The sequence below is a fragment of the Talpa occidentalis genome, unplaced genomic scaffold (genome assembly GCF_014898055.3).
Source record: "Talpa occidentalis isolate TD23 unplaced genomic scaffold, MPIMG_talOcc4v2.1 talOcc4.12, whole genome shotgun sequence".
Taxonomy (NCBI): Eukaryota; Metazoa; Chordata; class Mammalia; order Eulipotyphla; family Talpidae; genus Talpa; species Talpa occidentalis.
The window spans coordinates 88,705,755-88,725,518 of NW_023601212.1; the positions used below are offsets into that span (position 1 = coordinate 88,705,755).

A 19,764-nucleotide genomic window follows, 5' to 3' on the forward strand; every position below is an offset into this window, starting at 1 on the left:
ATGTGAACCCCATCAATCCCATCTATTAAATGTGTTCAGTGACAGGATGACAGCCTGTTCCTTTTAAGCCATAGACTTTCCTAGAACACTTTGTTTAAAAAAACAAACAAAAAGAGGTGTAAAATGGAGACAACAAATGACCAGTACCTCTGGACCACACAGAAGATTCATTTGTCCATCTGTTCACTCTCTAACCTTATTGAGCACTACTGTTCTAGTTCTGAGCCAAGTTCTGGGAATAAACTGATAAGCAGGAAGACCAGGTCTCTGCCCTCCTGGGAATTACAGCCAGCAGGGAAGATGAAACGTGAACAATGACAGGTGTGGGGAAGGCTACAGAGTCCCTGCAGGATGCAGCCCCTGCCACAGCTTCAGCCCTCATGAGCCATGCACCTCCAGCCCCGGCTGCACTGGCCTGCAGAGCTCCTTGCAGGCTCCTTCCTTCCAAAGCTCATCTGAGACGATGCTCTCCCTGGGTCATCTCCTCAGGGCTCGGCAGAAATGCCTGATGGCAATCTGAAGTGCTTTTATTTGTCATTCCTTTTACTTTATATTCATGTGATTCCACAAAGGAGCGGAGATGGGTTTTACACACACACAAACACACATACACACTCATTCAAACATCTAGGTGCATATTTACTTCATCAACAATCGTGTGTTTGTCACACACAGTGACAAACTGTACCTGCTTGTATGACATGTGCAAGCAGGGAAGGGAAACAGTGACTCATTAAACAAAATAATGAAGATAACATCAGAATGTCCATGTCATGAAGAAATAAAATCAGGGGGTGAGAGAAGAGTATGTCAGAAGAGGAGAGAGAGGGGACTGGTCTGCAGCCTGTCAGTCAGCGCCGGCCTCTCTGTGGAGGTGGTAGCTGAGCTGAGGTGTGGGTGATGAGGAGCCCATGGAGCAAAGAGGGGAAGAGCCCCAGAGAAAAGGAAGAGAAGTGGAAAGGTCTGAAAGAGAGCAGGCTGGGACATTCAGAGGAGAACAGGCGGGTTGCGTGGCAAGGTCAAGTTACCGGGCTGGGGGAAAGTCACAGACAGACCCTGGGGGTGCCCTGCAGGTGGGAGCAGGGAGTAGTACAACCTGATTTGCATTTTAAGAACTTAAACTCTGACTTTTTGTTGTGCGCCTATTTACACACTTCCTTTTTTACCGAACTGTGTATTATTTCAGCTAAAAAAAATCATCAAAGCATTTTTTTCCTGAAATCAGGATGTACCTAATAGTCAATAGCTACTATAAAAAAGATAAAAATCAGCTTTATGTGCCAGCACTTTCTTTCTTATTGATAAATAAGTAATGGCAATCCTTACAATCACAGATTTGATGAAAAAGGTAATATTTAAATTAAATTTTTGTCAATTTTATCACCATTTATATTATTTTAATTCAAATTTCATTTTTTTGTTATGGTTTTTATTCAAATTCTCCTTTTTCAGTATGATGGCACAGTGAAGAACGTGAATGCAAATTAATCTAGGGCATATATGCACAAAACTTGAAAAACTAAAAAAACTAATATGAAAAGGTTGGTGAAAAATATTTGTTATAAAAGGTTCTTATAAACCAAAAAGGAAGCAATATAACTAAAAATAAGGAAACTTGCAAAATAAGTCTCAAAGACCAATAAAATTCACGAATGGTATCAACAGTGTTGAAAGTTATGCGAGAGCAATTAGAACTCATAATGTGCAATTCTTTGAGTGGGCAATTCCTGTAGATATCCACATTATATGTATTTTTTTCTACAATACTGTTTAATGCAAAAACACTAAAAAGGAAGCAATCTAAGAGACCATCAGTAGAGAAAAAACTAAATAAATGGCATTTTTGTGTAAAGAAGTACTGTAAGCCATTAAAATTAAAGAGGTAGATCTCTATATACTGACATAAAAAGACAGCCATGGGCCTCCCCGGTGGCGCAGTGGGTTGAGTGCAGCTCTGTGAAGCTGTCCGCAGCCTCTGCAGCGCCAGTTTGATCCCCGGCCGGCCAGGGAGAGTCCCACATGGCGCGCAGACCTCTCCTGTCTCGCCCGCTGCTCCCCTCAGCAGTGTATTTCAGTCCTTCTGCCTGTTCTGCTCCCCACTCTGTCTCAGGTGAATTCTCTCACCCGCCCCACCCCCCACCATGCCTCTGGTCTGAACCCCAGTGCTTGTGTAAATAAATCTTTTTTTAAAAAAATATTTATTTATACAAGAACCAGGGTATAGGCCAGACGAGCGGGAGGGTGAGAGGATTCACCAGATACAGAGCGGAGAACAGAACAGACTGACTGACTAAAATATACTGCTGAGGGGAGCAGTGGGCGAGACAGGAGAGGTCTGCAGCATCATGTGGCACCCTGCCAGCCGGCCAGCCAGGATCAAACCCGCGCTGCAGAGGCTGCGGACAGCTTCATAGCGCGGCACTCAACCGCCTGCATCACCAGGGGAGGCCCCACATAAATCTTTAAAAAAAAAAAAAAAAAAAAACCCTTTAATTGGAAAAAAAAGACAGCCATGAATTACTAAGAAAATGAAAAGAGCAACTTAGAAAAGAGTATGAAAACAGTTATTCACTATGTTTGAAAATTACATATAAATATATATATATGCAAATACAGATCCACTCACTGAAGAACTATATATTGAACTGTATCATATATCTATTCAAATGTCTATGTCTATTCATTTAATAAAAACTGACAGAATCTCTTCCACTCTGGGCGCTGGATTCCCTTGTGTGTACACATATCCACCTGTCCCTAGGTGGACAGTCCACCCGCAGGTGAAACCCTTGAACAGTGGTTACCCTGGGAGGTAGGTGGGACTGCAGAGGGTCTTCCTTTCTACTTCATTTATTTCTACACTGATTGAAAGTTATGCAAAAGGTCAAATCTTTCATTACAGACCGTTATTCTGACAAAGATATGAACTAAATATATAGAAAATCATGATTGCAAGAGTGTGAAAAAAGCAAGTAGGCCAAAGACGGCAAAGCTTGACTAGATGTACTTACAATTTCTATGAGAGAAACAGAATGGGAGAGGTACTTTCCACTGAAACTCATTTGGGAATCTGAACATGGGAGGAAGACCGTGGCATCACAGTTTATGTAAAAGGAGGCTTGTAAGTCATTCTGAGGCTGCTGTGTTCTGTCGAAGATCATCCTCTCTAAGTGCTTTCTGATCTCAATTATCATAATCCCCTAGAACTTCCTTGTCATACACACTAAAAACAATGGAAGGTTCTGGAAGAAGTATGCCATAATTTGCAGGGCTTAGAAATGAAGTGTAAATGGAAATATTCATAATTAAAACTGGAGAGGAAAAACTGACAGAAGTGAGGGAGGAAGACAAACCAGAGAGGCAGGTCAGGAACAGACAACAGTGAGTGGCGGGTTCAGAGTCAGAGGCTGCAGGACATGGCTAAGGGAAGGGCTACTGCTCAGCTACTGCAATCTAGCAGTTAGGGACTAATTTTCCAAGGAAAGCCAGAAATTGAGATTTTTTTGAAATGCTGGCAACTGATTTAAATTTTCTGAAAAAAATAATTTAAGATTGGGGAGCTATGGTCATCTAAGAAGTCACACAAAGTGTTTTTTTAAATTCCTTCACAGTACCTCTGACAGGCTGTGTAAGTGGATGAGAAGCGTAGGCTGTGTGACATCATATGTGTGCAGAGGCACTCACGCATGTTTAAAAAGAGGGATGAAAAGCAAACAAATAGTTATACAATCCATATCAAATTCTTAGGTTAAAAATACTTGCCCATTTGGGCCTCTCTGGTGGCACAAGGGGTTAAGCACCGCACTATGAAGCTATCCGCAGGAGTTCGATCCCGGCCTGGCCAGAGAGAAACCCACATGGCAAAGCAGACCTCTCCTGATTTGCCCGCTGCTCCCCTAAGCAGTGTATTTCAATCAGTCTGCCTGTTCTGTTCCCCACTCTGTCTCTGGTGAATCCTCTCACCGCCCCCCTCATCTCTGGCCTGTATCCCAGCTCTTGTATGCATAAATAAATAAATCTTAAAAAAAAAAAATACTTGCCCATTTGAAGTGTGTCCTCTGAATGTAATTCTATAATGGGATTTAATAGGAGAGATTTGACTCTGTGGAAAGACGGGGAAAAGGAAAAAGGTAAGTCAAGTAATTCACTTACTGCAAAACTGTAGACACCGACTATAGAAATAGCCACTGTTCAAAGCCAGGGCTTCTCAGAGGCTTTTTTCCCACGACATTTGACCCTAGGCACATGGAGTAAAAATTCAGCAGTGGTCTCAGGTTAGGTCTCAGGTCAGCTAACCATTACACTCAGAATCTGATGTCAAATCACAAGCTGATCATGAAATACTTAGCGGTAAAGATAGGCTAGCAAGAATTTCCACATGCTTACATATTTTCCAGACCATCTCTAAGTTTCTTGCCTCTTCTCAAAATTTTTAAGATCACTATTACTTCTCATAGGTAACTTAAAAATTGATTCTTACTCAGTCTTCAGTACCACTTACATGTAACTCCTCCAATTCAGAATAGGCAATTAAGGGAGTCAATCTCTCTCTCTCTCTCTCTCTCTCTCTCTCTCTCTCTCTCTCTCTCTCTCTCTCTCTCTCTCTCTCTCTCTCTCTCTCTCACACACACACACACACCTGCTCATTCTCATTTTACTGAAAGTTCTAACAAGCTTGGTCATACTTTGGCGTTCCAAGGATCTCCATCCATCATCTAAAAAGCACACTTAATGTAAAATACAATTTGATATTTGGAAAGGGTAAAAAAACATTTTTATAGGATAAAGTGAAAAAGAAAACTTGAAAAACATTTCCAGTCTGTGAGATTAGAAACCCTAAAGGACAAGCTGAACTGCTTCTGTTTATTAAAATCTGCCTGAAATACAAGAATTAGGATTTTATTTCAGCGACTAACTTAAAAAGAAGGGAGGGAGTATAAATTAGAGCTATTAGGAAGCCTTGGCCTTGGGCAACGAGTCAGGGTCTAAAGCTCAGCCCTATTGCTCCCAGCCAATTAGGCAAATTCTTTGAGACTTGGTGTCTCAACTTCAAAATAGGGGCTAATAATAGCACTAAATTCGTAATTCTTTTCTGAGGACTGAAAGTCAATCTGACTGAACATTTAACATGGTGCTCAGCAAAGAAAGCTCTCAGCAAAGACTAGCAAATGCACCATTTACAAATTTGCAAACGCTCTAAAAACTACACTCAGCATAGCTTCAATTTCTAGTATCTAGCAACCAAATTCTTTTCAGTGTCCCATTCATGCACTCAAGATATATTTACTACACATCCATCCCAGGTCAGGTACCCTTCCATGCTTGCGGGATAAGCAGTAAACAAAATACATGTAAAAATTTCAAGTCCCTAAAATACAATAGGCATGGGTTTTTTTTTGTTTGTTTGTTTGTTTTAATGTTCAGAGAAATAATGGATAGAAGAGTCACAGGGGAGGGTTTATTTCATTCTGAAGCCTGCAGGACATCATGGAATGAAGGCCCCAGGGCAAGAAAGTGGGTAGGGGGCACAAAGGGAAGCAGTGGACAAAAATGAGGTCTCTATCATTTAAATCTGCCATGTACTAAGTCTGATTTGAATTCTATCTACCAGATTCTTTCTTCCAGACAAAGCCACACTTACTTGATGCTGTGCAACTTTCTTGTGACTATCATTGGAAAGTCGACTTCAAAATATTTCGTTGGTAGAAGATCTTCATCCTGAGAAAAAGCACAGATAAAAAAATCTGTAACAAAATATATAAAACATATTTTAATTCTGTAAATACAGATACCTCATAAGAAACTAGATCACTATCTAACACCAACCACAAAAATTAATTCACAATAAAGACTTGGATCTAAGAGCTGAAATCATAAAATAAATAGGAAAAAAAAAAAAACATGCCTTAGAGGTGTGTTTGGGAACTTGACTCTACGACCAAGTGAACAAAAGCAAAAATAAACCAATGGGACTACATCAAACTGAAAAGCTCTGTACAGTAAAAGCAGCTTGCATCAAAACGAAAAGACACCACTGAGTGGGAGAAGCTGTACATCATACATCTGACAAGGGGTAAATATCCAAAATACATAAAGAACTCATAAAACCCAACAAGAAAACCAGATTAAAAAATGGACAGAGGGCCTCCCCGGTGGCGCAGCGGTTGAGCGCTGGGTTGGGAAGCTGTGCACAGCCTCTGCAGTGCTGGTTCGATCCCCGGCTGCTGGACAAGGGTCCCACATGGCACGCAGACCTCTCCTGCCACTCGCTGCTCCCCTCAGCAGTGTACTTTGGTTCTTCTGCCTGTTCTGCTCCCTGCTCTGGCTCTGGTGAATTCTCTTACCCTCCTGCGCTTCTGACTGTACCCAATGCTTGTATGTATAAATAAATAAATAAATAAATCTTTTTTAAAAAAAGAAATTATTTAAAAAAAAAAAAATGGACAGAGCAAGATATGAAAACCTAAATGCCCCCAAACAGATGAATGAAGATGTGGTGTATTACACAAAATGGAACAGATTAAGAAGATGTGGTGTATTACACAAAATGGAATACTACTCAGCAATCAAAAGATTAATGCATGACATTTGCAGCAATACGGATGGAGCTGGAAGGAATTTTGCTAAGCGAAATAAGTTAGGAGGAAAAAAGATAAACTATCAGATGGTTTCATTTATATGCAGAATATAGGGAAAGCGAACAAAGGATCAGGTAAAACACAAAACAGGCAAGCCAACCGTAGATATGAGATAAACAGTAGGAGAGGGAAAGGAAGAAGAGTCAAAACAGGGGAGGAAAGATCACAAGGGACTACGGCGATGGGTCACAGGTGCTGTGAGGGGGGAAAATCAAACACTGTCCAAAAAATTAACAATGTTAGAAAGTAAATTTTAATAAATGGGCAGAGAATCTAAACAGACACATTTTCTTTATTAGACACAAAAAGAGATGTTTATCATCTCTTATTAGAGAAATGCAAATCAAAACAATCACACAACACCTCACACCCGAGAGAACAGCTATTATCCAAAAGAAAAGCAGCAAGTGAAAAAAAGAAGGGAATGGAGGCATCACACTCCCAGACTTCAAACTATACTACAAAGCCATAATCATCAAAACTGCATGGTATTGGAACAAGAACAGACATACAGACCAATGGAATCGAATAGAAAATCCAGAAATAAATCCACAGATTTATGGTCAACTAATCTTTGACAAAGGAGCAAAGACTATGCATTGGAGCAAAGAAAGTTTGTTCAATAAATGGTGCTGGGAAAACTGGGTCGCTACATGCAAAAGAATGAAGCTTGACCACTACCTCACACCATACACAAAAATCAACTCAAAATGGATTAAAGAACTAGACATAAGACCTGAAACCATAAAATATATAGAAGGAAATATAGGCGAAACACTACGTGATCTGCACATCAAAGACATCTTTACAGACACATCACCCAAAGCAGTGATAGTGAAGGCAAAGATAAACAGCTGGGACTACATCAAATTAAAGAGCTTCTGCACAGCAAAAGAGACAATAACAAAAACAAAGAGAAACCCCACCAACTGGGAGAACATTTTTGTACCCAACACTAATGATAAAGGACTGATCACAAAAATCTGCAAAGAGCTGATGAGACTCAGCAACAACAAAGAAAATAATCCAGTCAAAAAATGGGCAGAAGAGCTAAAAAGAAACTTCTCTGAAGAGGAAATGCAAATGGCCAACAGGCATATGAAAAAATGTTCAACATCACTTGCCATCAGGGAAATGCAAATCAAAACTACCATGAGATACCATCTTACACCAGTGAGAATGGCACATATTAAAAAAACTAGCAACAACAAATGCTGGCGAGGGTGTGGAGAAAAAGGAACTCTTCTGCACTGTTGGTGGGAGTGCAAACTGGTCCAACCACTGTGGAGAGCTGTGTGGAGATTTCTGGACCTACTAAACATAGAGCTTCCATATGATCCAGCAATTCCACTCCTAGGTATTTACCCAAAGGACACAGAAACATCAATTCCAAAGAACACCTGCACCCCTATGTTTATAGCAGCACTGTTTACAATAGCTAAGCTTTGGAAACAACCCAAATGCCCAAAAATAGATGACTGGATCAAGAAGATGTGGTACATATATACCATGGAATATTACTCAGCATTCAAAAAAGATAAACACATGCAATTTGCAGCAACATGGATGGCGCTGGAAGGGATCATGCTCAGCGAAATAAGCCAAAAAGAAAAAGAAAAATACCGGATGGTCTCACTCATAGCAGGAATCTAGAAAACTTAAATAAGGGACCAGGAAAATGAATAACTATAAGAAAGTGAAAATCAAAATCAACAAAAAACTATGAACCAGAGACACTTTTAGGGGCGGGGGCGGGAGGGGAGGGATTGGGGTCAGAATGGGGGGGCTGCAATTGTATGGGGAATATAACAATAAAATTTATAAAAAAAAAAAAAATACAAAAAAAAAAAAAAAAAAAAAAGCAGCAAGTGTGGCAGAGGATGTCAAGACGGCAACCCTTACACGCCGGTGGGAGTGTAAAGTGGTACAGGCCATTAGAGAAGCAGTATGGTGGTTCCTCAAGAAATTAACAGTAGAAATTCCACACAAAATGGCTGTGGCAAGTGCTGCTTCCACTTTTAATTCTGTGCTTATCTCTGGCCCTTTGACATTCCTTTCTACTCCCCAGTAGCTCAGCCAAGGCTGGGTATAACCACCAGAGGGCAGCCGGGAACGTCAATGAGCCCAAGGTCTCCCTCAGGCTCAAAGAGGACCCAACATGGCTGACTGCTTCACAGGCCGCCGACATGGAGAAGACCCCTACGCAACTGATCCTTGGGGTGCGATCAGTCACCAAACAACTGAGACCCCTAAAAGGTTCTACTTGCTCTGAATTCTTTGTTCACCACAATTCCACCTATCTTTCCCTTGCTATTTTTGCTCACTGCCTCAGATGGGATCTTCTTAGTCTCAGCCTTCTGAGGTCACAGAGAATGGTCTCGGGCAGGGGCAGCAGCAGAGATCCTGTGACCTAAAGCTAAGCCCCTGCCGGTGTGGCCAGGGAACCAGCCCAGGTGGAAGGTGCGTGAAGCACAAGACCGATGAATAAGACTGTCCTCATTATAGAAGCACATTATCTCAAAAACAGGGATCAGCAAACTTTGTGTAAAGAGTCTAAAGTGTTTGAGCATTTGTAGGCCAGAAGGCCTCTGTTAATGTCTGTCCTAATGACACAGCTCTGCTGTCACACTGTTAAAGCCACCACAGGAACATCAACAGATGGAGGTGGCTGCCTCCCAATACAGCTTCAGTCAGCCCAAGTGGCCCATGTGACACCTACTCTAAAAAGGTAGATAAGCAATTTTTTCCCCAAAGAGGAACTTTAGACTAAAAAAACCCCAAAAACCTTCAGACCAATACAGTTATCAAACAAACAAAAAACTTCCACAAAGGACTTACAGACACTGTGTAATTCTCCTTCCTCATAACAACAGATTATTTTTCTTGCAATGGGCACATAAGACTCAGTGTATCTTTTCCAGAAATAAAAATCTCAGATTTATTTATTCCACCCATGAGGGGGAATAAATAACAATCACATGATCAAGTCACAGGATGTCAGGCCCAAAGGAGGGGTTCTCCAGCGGCCCCTCTTTACCTTCCTGACAATTCAGCCACAGCTCTCATCTCCTCACCCCAGTCGCTGTGTTCCAGGGCAAACCAACCCACAGAAAAGACCCCCCTGAGCAACGACAGGGCCATGTGCAGAGGAAGGAGAAGGAATTTGGAGTTTGTTGAGCTGCAGTCCAGTGTTTTACCATGTTCCTAAGCCACTGACTGCCCCATTTTGGGGAAGATGAAACCTCTCACAGCCCCACTTCCCCCTCAGAGCACTCATGTGAATTCATGAGGTCCTGGACATAACAGCATGTCCAGAATGAGGAAAAGCCGAGGCAAACAATAGTACTAAGGCCACATTGAGGTGACCGACTTGCCACCTAAGTAAAAGAGGTTGGGAGCTCTGATAACCGGACCTTCTCATCAGGGGAGCTGATTAAGGGCATAATAGATATGCAGGTGGAGTTATGCCCCTGCGCTAGAATTTCTCCCAGTCTATCTCTGTACAAGTCTGGGGAAGTGCACATACCTGTCACTGCTACGTGACTGACCTGATAGGAAAACCAAAAAACAACCTGTACAAACCTACAAAAAAAAAAGGAAAGTGCGCTCAGTGGGATCTCTGCAGGGCAAAGGTTTGGTGATAAATTCCATGCCAGGAGTCAAAGGCCGGTGCTTTAGAAACCACCCACATCTCAGCCACAAACTAGACCCAAGTTTCCTTTCCCAGGTGTCAGTGCAGTGAGGACGGCAACCAGAGGACACGACTGATTGTCTGTTGTCCCATGGCTGCCTCTGTGCAAGTGGGGGCTGTCCACCCTCCCCTTCCTTGGAATGTGCATTCTGCTTGCTCTCCCAGTTCCAGGAAGCTGCCCAAGGACATAGCCTTGAGTAAAAAGTGTTGCTGAGACCAACTCAACAATGTAGACGTGACTCAACCCACTAAAAGCCACAAAATAAATTTTCAAGTCTTGGGGCACAAGTGCAGAAAACTATTGGTTCTACAGCTGCCTGAGACAAAGCTTATCAAGTTCCCTTGGTAAGGATAACTGTCACCTAAAATATAGAGCTACTCCCTCTTTCTTCAGTCTCTCCTTGCCCTCCGTGTAGGGGGCCAGTTGCAGATGACATCCAGGACCCTCCTGGGGCTACAGAGTGTGGTTATACTGCTCCAGACCCCAACACCGCAGCACAGGGATTAGACCAGAGAATGGCTACCAAAAGCTTTGCATCATGTTATCCAAATCTCCAAATTTTACCTAAGGCACTGGAATCTTAAGCCAACAATAAATCCTCAGTTATCATCCAAATTGTAATGCGTGAGCTCTTGGTATTTCTGCACACACAGAGGAAAATGTATAGAAGGATTCTATTTTATAACAGCACAGGATGAGAAACCACCCACATCTCCTCCACAAGGCCCTGGTGAGATGAAGTATGTGGCTGAGGGGAGCGGTGGGGGGTGTGCAAGCAGGTAAGACAGGAGAGGGACACATGCTGTCACTGCTTCCCTGGTCAGACTGTTCTCTTAATTTGTGAACCTGGTAAACATCTTCGAAAGATTAAATTTAGACAACTGGAGAAAGAGGAGAGGAAATTTTAACTTACCTTTAATGTCCAGAATGTGGTATCCATCCCAGCCCCAAGATTTAGAATTTGACAGTGACATTGCGTCTTCTGCAGAAATGCCCTGATGAGCTGACTGACACCATGGACTCGAGCAAAATATCCTAAGAGACACAGAAACAAGTTATCCCTTTATGATGACAGAAATAATCCCTGCGAAGCCCACCACTCAGATCAGAAGAGCACAGCCGGCCACTCTGGTCCTTCCTCAAGATCAGCAGTTTACCTTAGGCTATGTGAGAGAAACAACTTTGAAATTCTCTTCCTTTTTTCCTTTCTTTTTTAAAGCTGTACTGTATGATCCACAGTACAATCTACTTAGTGGTGGAATTAATCATGTTATGAAAATTAAATGTCCTCTATGATTTTATTGATGAAAGACAAGTGTTCAAAACATCTGATCTAAATGTTCCTCTTGGAAATGACCTCTTGGAATTTGACCTCTTGACCTTTATGACTACAGTGAAAGCTACGCAGATTCTGGGGAAGACAAAACTGAGAGCACGGATGGAAAATAATATTTTTAAGTCAGGAAGTTGGACAGATGAATGTCAAAGCAAAGAAAGACATCCTTTTGCTGTGTTCCTTCCATCCCCACCCTGGAGGGTTTAGAAATTCCATCTTTACCAAATGGCATCATTATTGGGGAAGGGGAGGGCAAAAGATAAAGCAATTGCCTCACAAATCAGTGGTGAAGTTCTTGGGTGTGGAGTTGGGGCAAAGGAGACAAAGGAGGAAGAACGTAAAACCAAGCCTGTGTTCTGAAATCCTGGTACTCAAAGTGGGACTACTAAAACAAGATTAAAATTAGAAAGTAGCATTTAGAAACTTATTCAGTTTGACAAAGGAATTTTCTATCTGTTGACTCTATCTACAGGATCCACTTAAAGGCCAAGATTCTCTGCTCATGCAAGAATTGTGGTCAGCTGGTCAGTTTCCATTTCTCAATTGCTGATAAACTCAGTCACGCTCCTGTCTGAAACCCTTTGGCTTCCTTGGTGGAAATTATTTACAGAGCCTGATGGTATTACTAAGACTTTAATAAAGCAGCAAAATGAATCCCTTACATGGACAGTTTGTTCACAGTAAAAGATATACAGATGGCTTTAAACATATACCAATGATAGTCAAACTCATCTGTAAATAAGAGGAATAGAAAGTGAAATTACCAAGAGATACTGTTTCTCATGTATCAGATTAACAAAGATCTAAAAGTTTCCATTATTACACAGTGTTGGTGAGGATGTTGGGAAATCAGCACTTCCGTGCACTACTGGAGAGTGGAAGACGGAGTGCACACTGGACTTAGAAGGAATCCCTACAGACTCAGGTTTCCCAGCCGAGGAGATTCTGGGGAGAAAGACGGTCACTTACCTCTGTTAATTTCGGGGGCCTTCCTCTCTTTACTCAGTCTCACAAAATGCTGGATGTAAGGGTCATGCCAGTAGCCAATGCTTACTGCAAACCTGAAAGGGATGAAAAAGGAGGCAGGTGAGTAGAGATTAGTAGGTTCGGGCCAAGTTCCCATGGTCAGACCCTCAGGAACCAGGTCAAATAGTCAGGGGAAAACATCTCTCCGTACACTTAGTGCTCCAGCACCGATTTCACAGACTTAACTGCCCATCTTTATATTCACGTCACAGTGCCCACACCTTTCCTACAGTGGCCATTTCTCACCTGTCTTTCCTCCTATCACTAATTCCTTTCTCAGAATGCTAAACAGCAAATAACCTCACCCATACTCCATACTTCATACAGAAGACCTGTAACCATTTATTCACTCAGCAAACTCCCTGGCCAGAGCTAGTCAGATCACTCTACTCAGAAATATTTGGTAAGCATCACTAAACCACTTCCCTAGGTGTGTCTCCCAATTCTGGGTTGGGTGCCAGTCATTTCACATCCCTTAAGGAGGTCACAGTTGGGAAACCAGGAACAAAAAAAATAGCTACAACTTGGAAAATGCTATCCTGGCAGACACCACAAGGAGTTAAAGTTTTAGTGTTCCAAGGCCGGGAGCCACAGCTGGATTACCACTGGAATTCTTCTGGCAATCATGATTGGAAAAGTCTTAGGACACCTGAGAAGTCATGAAAGGAACCTGGATCCCCAAGGCGAAGCCACACCACTGTGGGCCTGACAGTAGCTATCCTGCTCAGGGGAACATCATCTCAGTGAGATGATGTCTTGCCCATTTAAGCCAAATTGAGCCAGGCTTCCATTACTTGCAGCTGGAAGCATCCTGACCGATATCCTGAGTAAATGCTCATTTCCATATTGCTTGACATGAGATGAGATTAAAACTAGGGGTGTATGTTATGTGTGACTTCTCCCAAGTAGGTTCTGCACTCCAGAAGCAGATACAGTATCTTTTCTTTAGAGTTACAGACAAGGCTCACAAGCTGTCCTGACTACAAAAGGTGCTGAATTCTGCACAAACACATCCCTGCCTGGCCTCTCACATTCATGTTTACACAACCACAGACACTCACGAAGAAGCACGTATGGTCAGCTACTCAGAAACTCATCAGAAACAAAGTCCTCACTTAGGGACATGATTTTCTGGAAGCCCAGACTGTCCAGGTGGGGAACAGGATGTCCTAAAGCTAATTCCATACAGGCTTCAATATCGGGGCTGCTCTACAACACAGGCACAACAGTAGACCCACCAACTTTCACAACAGTAACTTGCTCAGCTATCTAAAATAGCGCTCCAAACAGTGACCCAGTGATATAAAAATCAATTTAGTTTATAAATATTTATTTTTTAAAGTGAAGTAGAACAGAGTAAAACGGAAAATACCTGCATGTGTTACAAACAGTAAGGGTTAAGACTTCCATGAAGCTTTTGTTTCAAGAATGTGTTATAGTCTGACTGTGGATGGCAATTTGGAGAACAACTAGTGCCATCTCGTGGTAAAAGCCACAACTGCAGTGGAAGCAGGCACTGTGGGAACACTCATCAAGAGTTAAGGTCAGGGGCCTCCCCCGCTGGGCTGCGAAGCTGCCCGCAGCCTCTGCAGCGCCGGTTCGATCCCCGGCTGCTCCCCCGGCCACTGGAAGAGGGTCCCACATGGTGCACAGACCTTTCCTGCTGCCCGCTGCTCCCCTCAGCAGTGTACTTCGGTCCTTCTGCCTGCTCTGCTCCCCACTCTGGCTCTGGTGAATTCTCTCACCCTCCCGCGCTTCTGACTGTACCCAGTGCTTGTATAAATAAATAAATAAATCTTAAAAATATATATATTAAAAAAAAAGAGTTAAGGGTCAGAAGGGTCTTAGAAACGATGAAGTCAATCCCAGCATTCAGTCCAAGAATCCTTTCAAGGATCAAGATTCCACCTGACAACTCCCCACAAAGGTGGCACTCCCTCCACCGCTAAGCACCTGCCAAAAAGCTGAGCAATTTGCCTGCCTCTAAGCACTCTTTGTTTGACATATTGCTGCCCTCTTAGAGGACAAGGGACAGATTTGTTCCTCTCAATTCTGTATTATTTAATACTATTGATTCACTCAAGCAATATTTAGTAGGAATCTGCTAAGTGCCAGTACTTAGAGTGGTGAAAAGACAAAGAAGGGACCAAGTTAAAGATAACTAAGAGATTATGATGAAAAGGGAATGGAGAAAGTCAGGGGTGCAAAGCATTCTGGACAGGAGATACAGCAGCTAGAAATGCTCTTGGAGTATTTTAGCAGACAGTAGGAGGAAGGACTGGAGAACAGGAAGAAGACAGGAGAACCCAGACGTGGCTGGAGAGGGAAGCTCAGTCCCACAGGGCCAGGCAGCACACTGGCCACGGTCCACGAAGAGCAGCACAAAAACCTGGGGAGACCCCCACAGAACACGACATGACAAAGCTGATCACTTATCCCTACGACTCCTCCTGCTAACATATCTAACATGCGTCTCTTTCTCCAATCCTGATGACCGCAAGCGTTTCTGTGTCTCTGATGAAGATTCTACTGCTTTGCCTATCAGAGTGACTAGAGGAAAAGATCTACAAAACTCTGTTAAGAAAAGTAAGGCTGGGCCTCTCTGGTGGCACAAGGGGTTAAGCACTGCACTCTGAAGCAATCCACAACCTCTGCAGCATGAGTCCAATCCCAGGCCGGCCACATGGCGCAACCCACATGGCACAGCAGATTTCTCCTGTCTTGCCCACTGCTTCCCTCAGCAGTGTGTTTTGGTCAATCTGCCTGTTCTGTTCCCCGCTCTGTCTCTGGTGAGTCCTCTCACCCCCAACATCTCTGGCCTGTACCGCAGCTCTTGTATGCATAAAGAAATAAATCTTTAAAAAAAAAAAGAAAGAAGGAAAGAAAAGTAAGGCAGAAAGCGCTGCTTGGTGCTGCTGATGGAGAATCGGAAGGGAACGGAGTGTCCTTTTTCACAGCCATCAAGTGGAGACTGGCTGAACAAATTGAGTGTATCCACACGATCATTTTAAATATAAACTAGAAGAACTGGATGTGGTAGGTAGGACCAAAAATACATGTAGCAGGTAGGGTGTGGGTGTGTGTGTGTGTGAGTAGTGCTAGGGGATTGGAACCACCAAAATATAACAATGTTCATCTGAGATTTCTGGTTTTTTGTTGTTTTTTATAATTTGTTTTAAAATGTTCTACACTAGCCATATGCCTTATTTCCTTATATCTAAAACACCAGCAAATGTGAGACTGAAAAAAGAAAAAAGACACACTGCCAGTTAGTTCACATAATGTTTTTCTTATTGCTTAGAATTTTAACATAAAGACTATCAAAAAAAGCTCATCTGGGCTTATTTCAACAGACTGTCTTCGTATATATCTCTGGTACACAAATAAAAAGGAAAGAGGATTCAAACAAGCCAGTTACATCTTCACTTTTCAGGATGTCTTTGGTTTACACACACACACACACACACACACAGATCTTGATGTCGTCAAGGTCACTGGCAATGGGGCAATTCTGAGAGAATTTCTTCCAAACTGCTGAACCTCACTCTAAGTTTTGAACTGGTTCTTTTCTGATCATTAGGTATCCACGCATGGATTTTCAAACAGCAATCAGGATTTGCGCTCCTTTGTCAGATGGTCTTTAAATGGCGTGTGCAATGAAGCAGAGGGGTCTGTAGCTGTCCAGCCCGGCACGAGGAATAAAGACCATGTCTTGCAAAGGTAATGACAATTCCAACACAACAGTGACCCAGGATACATGGAGTTAAATAACTCACCTGATATCAAAGAAGGTTAAAGCACAGGAACACGGGTCTCCTGAATCTACCCAAGACAGAATTGCCCCATAGCATGAAGAACAGTCAGTCAGTGTGGGAAGCATAAACCAGTGTGAAAGCAACTAGAAAAAGTATCTGTGACCTGTCACAAAATAGTAATATCTGTACAATGTAAAGGGCTCTTGTAAGTGAATAAGAACGAAAACCTATCTCTGAAGGAGAAAGGAGACAATGGCCAAAAATGGGCAACTCATAAAAGAAACAGATCTGACTGATGTACATACAAAAAGCTCAGCCTCATCCACAATTCAAACCTTGGAAAAGGCAGCACTCCCTCCATCAAACTGGCAACAAAACTATTTTTAATAGAACCTAGCTTTGGAGAGGGATGAGGACAAGGACAGAACTGGCTGGGCACTGAGGCAACTAGTATAAAAAGCCAGAAAAACATGCACGTGCGTGACCAAACAAGCGCATTCCAGGATTTCATCTTCAAGAAATAACCAAGAATAAGCCAATACTTTTCTACAAACACATGCAATCTGGTGTTAAACTGTCAAGAGAACAAAGCAGGCTGCAATACTGTCCCCACAGGATGTTCCCCGCACTGTCAGAGTGAAAACATGCCCCGTTGCCAGGGGCAGAGTGAGTGAAGTGTTGGCAGTGGCTACCTCGGCATCGTGGTGGCCTGTCTCAAGTTCTGCTGCCTCTTTCCACCACAGGCCTCCATTTCCAAAACCTAGAGAGCGTCCCTTCTGTTTGTACATCCTGATTTCCTGGTTAAAACCCAGATCGAAAGAATCGAAGCTCTCAAACTTGCATCTTCAAGATGTCCCAGTCTTCATTCAATCTGTTATAGGACAGGGAGAGGGTCAGCCCAAACCCTGCAAACCTGCCTATTCTACATGGGTTCTGCCATCCGCCGCATCAACACAAAACACATGAGACTAATGGGAAGGATCTTTAATAAAACTAGGAAACAATACAGGTAAGGCAAAGAGTCTAGTTTCTAAATGAAGCACCCAAAGTTACCCGTCCCCTCGTGGGTAAAAGTCCATCCAAATGGGATTGGCCCAGAGCAAGGCCCCAAAGCCTGCTACAAGTCTAAAGCATCTTCCAGTGGGGACCCACAGAAAAGGGTCACAAACAACCAGACAAGCCCGGAAGGAAAAGAGCAAAATCAACATCAAGATAAAAGCTGCCATTGTCACCTCCCCACGGGTCTCACCCACATCTGTGTCACCTAGTCCACGACCAAAAGACAAGCGCAGTTTCTTCACGTGTCTCTAGGCTCCATGTGCCTCCTCCAGGTCTCCTGGCTCCATCCTGCTTCCTTCCTCAGTCTCTTCTCCAGCTTCTCCTCTTCCTGCTCAGCTCCACCCTCCCTTGGGTGGGGCAGGGAACCTCCCCCTTTCCTGGGGACCACCCTGTTACAAATCCACGACTGTCTTCACAACGGCCTTGACGTGCACACACCACCTGTTCTATTTAATGTCTTTTCAACTCTGTTTTTAATACTCGGGTCTGATGTGCTACCTAATATTTTCTTCTAACGCACACTGTAATAAGACCTAACTATTAAAATTTAAAGCATCTGCGTACCGCCTGAAGTCTGCTTGCATCCCTCCCTTGGGAAACACTAACCGGCTCCAATCACCTCCCTATTCACTGGAGAAACACTTGCTGCCTTTGTCCTATTTACATAAATGTCAAGAGCAACAATGGGCCCCTCATCTCAGAGGAGTGAAAAGCCTCCAACAGGCATTTCAATGTGGGATTCCTGCAGCGCTCTTCCCTGCTCTCCCAGCCAGGAGGAGCAAGGCCGCTGGCCTCACCAGGGCTTAACTTTGTGCCATTAAATGCTTGTCAAACAGGAATACAAAAGACCCTCCTACCCACCCAGTGAGGAAGCCACCGCTTCACAAAGGGGAAGGTCCTTTCCCCAAGTGGTGGCGCTTCGCAGGGGCTGAAGTCCACTGGTTTTCAAACCCACTCCTACGTGAAGCTACACTCTCCTCCAGCGCTCAGTCGCTCCAGTGGTGTGTGTGTAGGAGCAACCACAAAAGAAATTGACTGGACGTTCAGCATCGGTTCTCAAGTTCGGAATTGTAACTGCTTACTGCCTGTGATCTTTACAATACAGCGCTGCCCTATTTTTAAATGTTATCCTCTCACCTTCATTTTTTTTTCAGTTCCTATTTTCTATTGGTTTTATTCTTGGTTTACAAATAGAAGGTAGGAAGGAAAGCCTCAAGAGCAACAGGATCTGCCCCTAAAAAGTTTGGACTGGTTTCCCTTCCAAGTCCATCCACAAAGTGGTAAGGGTGGAATCAGTGAAAAAAACAGGCCTCAATATCTAACTACAGTTCCCTCCCTACTGGTATTGCCTCTGGCTTCATCCAACACGTAGTTACCTTGCAAGTATTGAAATGATTTAAAATCTATTCTCTCTGCTGTAAGCAGTCACTGGATAGTGCATGAAGCACAGGTGAACAAGGAACTGATATTCACAGACATGAAACAAGCAAAAGAATGAAGTTAGAAGGTTCCCTGGGTTCAATGCCCCACCCCTAATGGGACAAAAAAATCAGTAAATAGGGCCTCCCTGGTGGTGCAAGGAGTTAAGCACCGCACTGTGAAGCTAGCCACAGCCTCTGCAGCACAAGTTCGATCCCCCAGCCGGCCAGGGAGCACCCCACATGGCACAGCAGACCTCTCCTGTCTCACCCGCTGTTCCCTCCAGCAGTGTATTTCAGTCAGTCTGCCTGTTCTGTTCCCCATTCTGTCTCTGGTGAGTCCTCTCACCCCCTGCATGTCTGGCCTGTACCCCATCTCTTGTATGCATAAATATTTTAGAAAAATAATCAGTGACCACAGACTGCAACAGCAGGATGCCAGAGACCTGAGTAATGCAAAGTACTTCTGGAAGAATAAAACATTTAAGGACATGTATTCTGAAATATTTTCCCCAATCTGTGGTTTGCTCTTCATTTTCTTAGTCTATCTACTTTTCCTTCAGAGCTTCCTGGACTCAGTGTCTGCCTGCCCCAGGTGGCCAAGGTATTCACTGTGTTTTCATGAAGAAGCTTTATAGTCCTACCTTTAATATGCAGGTTTATGACCCATCCCAGAGGAATGAGGTAGAGGCCGAGGTTCTTTTTTTTTTTCCACTTGAATATCTAGTTGAGCCAGATTATTGATTAATAGGCTTTCCTTTCCCACAGTGAACTGACTGGGCACTTTGGGCAAAAATCCTCCAAAATTACTTGTGTAAGTATTTAGGGACGCTCTATTCT

The 19,764-nt window shown here is 43.2% G+C and overlaps 1 protein-coding gene across 1 annotated transcript in view; it reads right to left on the reverse strand.

Annotated features, from left to right (window-relative positions):
* The window catches only part of LCMT1 (leucine carboxyl methyltransferase 1), a 47,680-nt gene that overhangs the window by 17,129 nt on the left and 10,787 nt on the right, over positions 1 to 19,764 (reverse strand). Inside the window, exons 2-5 of the mRNA XM_037507400.2 lie at positions 12,636 to 12,727; positions 11,244 to 11,365; positions 5,642 to 5,718; positions 4,041 to 4,102 (exon numbers count right to left, since the gene is read on the reverse strand). Of these exons, the coding sequence (XP_037363297.1) occupies positions 4,041 to 4,102; positions 5,642 to 5,718; positions 11,244 to 11,365; positions 12,636 to 12,727 (353 nt within the window). The remainder of the gene's footprint in view (positions 1 to 4,040; positions 4,103 to 5,641; positions 5,719 to 11,243; positions 11,366 to 12,635; positions 12,728 to 19,764) is intronic.